Source organism: Notolepis coatsorum (assembly GCF_963971535.1).
Source record: "Notolepis coatsorum genome assembly, contig: SCAFFOLD_1775, whole genome shotgun sequence".
Classification (NCBI taxonomy): Eukaryota; Metazoa; Chordata; class Actinopteri; order Aulopiformes; family Paralepididae; genus Notolepis; species Notolepis coatsorum.
The window spans coordinates 5,478-11,456 of record NW_028169602.1 but is presented as its reverse complement, the minus strand read 5'-3'; the positions used below and the strand labels follow the sequence as shown (position 1 = coordinate 11,456).

The window sequence follows — 5,979 nt, the reverse complement described above, 5'->3', positions numbered from 1 at the left end:
AAAGCTATAAAGCTATAAAGTAACTTATTATACTGTGCATTTCTCTAGACCTCTCCTGGCAGAGCCCGATGTGTGGCCAGCAGCAGATTAGATTACATTAGATTAAAATGTATTGTCGTCACGCAGCACAAAGTACAGTACAAGCAAAATAAGTTTGGCATCCAACCAGAGAGCAAATGTAACAGTAAAGTGCAATAGTAATATACAATGTACAGGTGATTAAACTGGGTATAAAATATATAAATTAGTACTACTGAGTGTAAACCCCTTCCCTATGCCACACATCAGACAAAGAAAACGATTGGTTTGGATTGAAAACACAAAGAAGTATTGTTTTATGGGTGCAGGGGAATGTGTTTCTCTAAATGTCCTCCAGTACGCGGTTGCCGGGGCACGTTCCCACCAGCGCTCGGCTGTCCTTTAGACCGCAGCCGGTTCACGGCAGTCAGAAAGAACCCATAATACCAAGAATCCGGGTAAATAGAAAATAGAAGTTAGTCATTTGAAACCTTGTGTCGTTGAGGGCCATGATTTAGAAATGTAACCCCGGACTGCATCCATAAATGTCAGATAAGCAAATCAAACAGCAAATCCTTTCACCAGAACCTTTGCCTCTGATAGTCAACGAGAGGCATGAATTGACCCAATTTGAGCCTGAATTCTTATTTCTCTCCTTTTTTTTTAGAAGCTTTGCAGTGAACCATTAATTAACGACAGAGAGGAAGAAAGGTGTGATGACTTCTGCCACTGGTTCAGTGCAGTGGGTTCATGTTATCTCTCTCTGCTATTTCTGTATCAGTCAAAACCTACAGTAAATGTACTCTGCGATGGAACCCTCGCCCTGGCTTTGGTCAACAGCAAAGGCCAACTGGAAACGATATACCCTTATTGGGTCATAGATACAGTATTCACATTCACATTCACATTCACATTCACATTTAGCTGAAAGGCTTCTATCCAAAGTGATTTACAGGTTCTGTACCACAAGTCCGCAGGAAGGGTAAGATAAGATAAGTACCACAAGTCCGCAGGAAGGGTAAGATAAGATAAGTACCACAAGTCAGTAGGAAGGGTAAGATAAGATAAGACAAGATAATATATTCCTTTATTGATCCCCTTGGGGGAATTCAGGCACGATAGCAGCATGGGGGAGGGGGGGGGGTACAGGTAGTAGGAGACATACAGGTCACAGCATTATAGTACAGTGGAGAAGTAAAAATAAAAATAGAATAAAAAGGCAGTCTAAACAATATACAATATAGTTAACTCTGGACATGTGCATAATACGGACAACAAGGTGCGAGATGAGGGTATGTATGCCCTCTCAGTTATTTTGCCCCACAATAAATATGGTTACTTTACTTACAATATAATAATCTAATAATCTAAATCTAAAGAAACGAAATGCTAAATGCTAAATATATGCAATATATAATCTAGTACTCCAATAGTCTAAATCTAATCTAATATATAATCTAAAAATGCTAAATGCTAAATATATGCAATATATAATATGGTAATCCAATCTAATCTAATATATAATATAAGAATGCTAGATGCTAAAATGCTAAATACATGCTCTGATGGGTACAACTCTACAAAGGTACAACTCTTTCAGCCGAGTAACAATGTTCCTCAAACTGCTGAAACGTGGGCGCTGCAGTGCTGAGTGCAGAGTAGTATTTGAGTGCATTAAAAGAACGACATCCGGTGCATAATAATTCCAAGGAGCAACTCACCAAAGCTATGATTACATTGTCACTTGATTTTAATAGCTCGAATACTATATAATCGTGGATAAAATCAGGTTACATGAAATTCAAGATATTAACCAAAGTTGACGGCGAGCTAATTAGAAGAAGAAGATATGTTTGCTTTTTAATTTTCCCAAATTATCATATCTGTATGGAAGAAAATCCATAGGCCTGAACTTGCTGACAACAAATGACAGAAGCAAAATGGAAGTGAATGGGTTAATTACACAGATTCGGTGGGTCTGGCTTTGGGGGGGCGGGGGGTGGCTTGGCAGACTCTCTGCTCCACATACAGACTAATGCACAAAGGTTGCTTATTCAGTGAGCTTCAGTACCACTGCCTGCTGATCTCAAATCAGGTCCACTGACATCTTAAGGTAAGATATTCATGCTCTGACACAAGAAGACATTCGATATTCAGCAGTCTCTCAACGATGGTCGTGTTTATTATTACGGGGCGACAGTGGCTCGGGAGGTAGAGCAGTCGTCTGGTAATCCCGGGAGGTTCCCGGTTCGATTCCCGCTCCTCCCGGGACAGCTTGTCGAAGTGTCCTTATTATTAACCCCTCACCGCTCCCGATGAGCAGGTTGGCACCTTGCATGGTCGCCTCTGCCATCAGTGTGTGAACGGGTGAACGTGAGGAAACAAAATTGTAAAGCGCTTTGGATAAAAGAGCTATAAATAGAATAGAATAGAATCTTTATTGTCATTGTTGGCACAACAAAATTGAGTTTAGAGCATCACCACTGGCATATACTGAATATATAGCATATACTAATAATAATATCAATAATATAATATCAATTTCCCAAGTGCAATAGTGATAGTGCAAATAAATATCCAGTTGAGTTAATGGATAGAGGGGGGGGGGGCATTGGCTTGCAATGGATGGAATAGTGTATAGTGTGTATAGTGCAGCAATGCAAGTCCGGTTCACAGTTATTGTTGTAATGTAGAAGTGGGAGTTGGGGATGGGGGGGGCGGGGCGGGGCGGGGCGGCAAGCTGATCGTTGAGCAGCCATTTACCGTTTATTACTGTTTTGACAATTAACGTGGCTTAAATCTTCCACCTACAGCTGTGATGCACGTCGCCGTGCTGTTGGCGCTGTGGGTCCTGGGGGCCTCGCCGGTGCTGCCGGACCCCGACGCGGAGGACGAGAAGCTGACGGAGGAGCCCATCCCCTGCTCCGCCGGCTGCAGCTGCCACTATGACGACTACAGCTTCGAGCTCAACGCCTACTGCAGCGCCCGCAACCTCACGCAGATCCCCCCCGACATGCCCGCGCCCACGCACTCCCTCTGGCTGGACGCCAACCTGTTCACCGCGCTGCCCGCCGCCTGCTTCAAGGACCTGGCCAACTTGGACTTTTTGAACCTACAGAACGGGCAACTGGTGACGCTCGACCCGCACGTCTTCCGAGGGCTCCGGGCGTTGGCTCACATCCACCTCGAGCGGAATCGCATCCGGTCGCTGCCGGGCGCCGTCTTCCAGCACACGCCCGCCCTCGCCTCGCTCAGTCTCAACAACAACCAGCTGTCGCGCATTGAGGAGAGGCTGTTCGCCGGTCTCTCCCAGATGTGGCTCCTCAACCTGGGCTGGAACTCGCTGGCGGTGCTGCCCGAGACGGCTCTCCACGACCTGCATGGCCTGCGGGAGCTGGTCCTGGCGGGGAACAGACTGGCCTACCTGCAGCCCCAGCTGTTCCAGAGTCTCACGGAGCTCAAGGAGTTGGATCTGACCGGAAATCACCTCAAGGTCATCAAGGCCAACGTGTTCCTGAAGCTCCAGAAATTGCAAAAGCTCTACCTGGCCCAGAATCAGATTGTGACCGTGGTGCCCAGGGCCTTCGTGGGCATGAAGTCGCTGCGGTGGTTGGACCTGACGAACAACAGACTGACCGGCCTCCACGACGAGACCTTCCTGGGGCTCCACAGTCTCCTGGTGCTGCGACTGTCTCACAACTCCATCGGCGGGATCCGGCCCAGGACCTTCCGCGACCTGCAGTACCTGGAGGAGCTGCGTCTGAGCCACAACAGGATCCGCGCCCTGGGGGAGAGGATCTTCGAGGGGCTCGGCCACCTGCAGGTGCTGGAGCTCGAGAACAACCGGGTGCAGGAGGCACAGATGGGCAGCTTCTCGGGCCTCTCCCACGTGGCCGTGATCAACCTGTCCGGGAGCTGTTTCCGCACGCTCCCCGACCACGTGTTCAGGGGCCTGTCGAAGCTCCACAGCCTCCACCTGGACCGGGGCTGTCTCACGAAGGTCACGACCCGAGCGCTGACCGGACTCTCTGGCCTGAGGAGGCTCTTCCTGCAACACAACAACATCACCGAGGTGGAGCGGCAGAGCTTCGTGGAGCTGGTGGGTCTCCTGGGGCTGGACATGAGCTCCAACAAGCTGGAGACGCTCACCGCCGACACCCTCTACGGACTCGCCAATCTGGAGTATCTGCTTCTGTCCAGCAACCACTTCCGTCGGTTCTTGCAGAACGACACGAGACAGCTGCTGCCCAAGCTGCGCTACCTGGACCTGAGGGACAACACTTTGACCAGCATTTCCCCGGATTTCCCCGAGAGCCTGGAAAAACTTCTGCTGTCGGGGAACCAGTGGGATTGCGATTGCCGTGCCCTTCCGCTGAGGAACTACAGTTTGAGGAACCCGCTGGTGATACCGCGGCAGGTCAAGACCCACGCGGAGGGCGAGGAACCGGACACCACGGTCACCATCTACAACAATATCACGTGCCGCAGTCCACCCAACCTGGTTGGTCACGACCTGAGGGATATTCCCAGTGAGCAGATACTAACCTGCTGAGTAAAGGACTACAGAGGAAGACAATCAGTCAATGAATATTAACTAATGTTTTTCAATAGTTGTCTGTAGTAGTTCCAATAACATAAATAACTGGTTTCTGATGCCTTGTCTCCACTAGCCAGGGTTTAGCCGTGCTGTGGCCTTGTCTCCACTAGCCAGGGTTTAGCCGTGCTGTGGCCTCGTCTCCACTAGCCAGGGTTTAGCTGTGGCCTCGTCTCCACTAGCCAGGGTTTAGCCGTGCTGTGGCCTCGTCTCCACTAGCCAGGGTTTAGCTGTGCTGTGGCCTCGTCTCCACTAGCCAGGGTTTAGCTGTGCTGTGGCCTCGTCTCCACTAGCCAGGGTTTAGCCGTGCTGTGGCCTCGTCTCCACTAGCCAGGGTTTAGCCGTGCTGTGGCCTCGTCTCCACTAGCCAGGGTTTAGCTGTGGCCTCGTCTCCACTAGCCAGGGTTTAGCCGTGCTGTGGCCTTGTCTCCACTAGCCAGGGTTTAGCCGTGCTGTGGCCTCGTCTCCACTAGCCAGGGTTTAGCCGTGCTGTGGCCTCGTCTCCACTAGCCAGGGTTTAGCCGTGCTGTGGCCTCGTCTCCACTAGCCAGGGTTTAGCCGTGCCGTGGCCTCGTCTCCACTAGCCAGGGTTTAGCTGTGGCCTCGTCTCCACTAGCCAGGGTTTAGCTGTGGCCTCGTCTCCACTAGCCAGGGTTTAGCTGTGGCCTCGTCTCCACTAGCCAGGGTTTAGCCGCGCTGTGGCCTTGTCTCCACTAGCCAGGGTTTAGCCGTGCTGTGGCCTCCTCTCCACTAGCCAGGGTTTAGCCGTGCTGTGGCCTCGTCTCCACTAGCCAGGGTTTAGCCGTGCTGTGGCCTTGTCTCCACTAGCCAGGGTTTAGCCGTGCTGTGGCCTCGTCTCCACTAGCCAGGGTTTAGCCGTGCCGTGGCCTCGTCTCCACTAGCCAGGGTTTAGCCGTGCTGTGGCCTTGTCTCCACTAGCCAGGGTTTAGCCGTGCTGTGGCCTGGTCTCCACTAGCCAGGGTTTAGCTGTGGCCTTGTCTCCACTAGCCAGGGTTTAGCCGTGCTGTGGCCTCGTCTCCACTAGCCAGGGTTTAGCCGTGCTGTGGCCTGGTCTCCACTAGCCAGGGTTTAGCTGTGGCCTCGTCTCCACTAGCCAGGGTTTAGCCGCGCTGTGGCCTTGTCTCCACTAGCCAGGGTTTAGCTGTGGCCTCGTCTCCACTAGCCAGGGTTTAGCCGCGCTGTGGCCTTGTCTCCACTAGCCAGGGTTTAGCCGTGCTGTGGCCTCCTCTCCACTAGCCAGGGTTTAGCCGTGCTGTGGCCTCGTCTCCACTAGCCAGGGTTTAGCCGTGCTGTGGCCTTGTCTCCACTAGCCAGGGTTTAGCCGTGCTGTGGCCTCGTCTCCACTA

The 5,979-nt window shown here is 51.4% G+C and overlaps 1 protein-coding gene across 1 annotated transcript; it reads left to right on the top strand.

Annotated features, from left to right (window-relative positions):
* Nucleotides 1-2,836: 2,836 nt before the first annotated feature.
* Nucleotides 2,837-4,570, top strand: igfals (insulin-like growth factor binding protein, acid labile subunit; the record flags this gene model as incomplete). Its single annotated transcript, XM_084339539.1, has 1 exon — nucleotides 2,837-4,570. One exon carries the CDS (start codon nucleotides 2,837-2,839, stop codon nucleotides 4,568-4,570), a length of 1,734 nt encoding a protein of 577 aa, XP_084195665.1.
* Nucleotides 4,571-5,979: the final 1,409 nt, after the last annotated feature.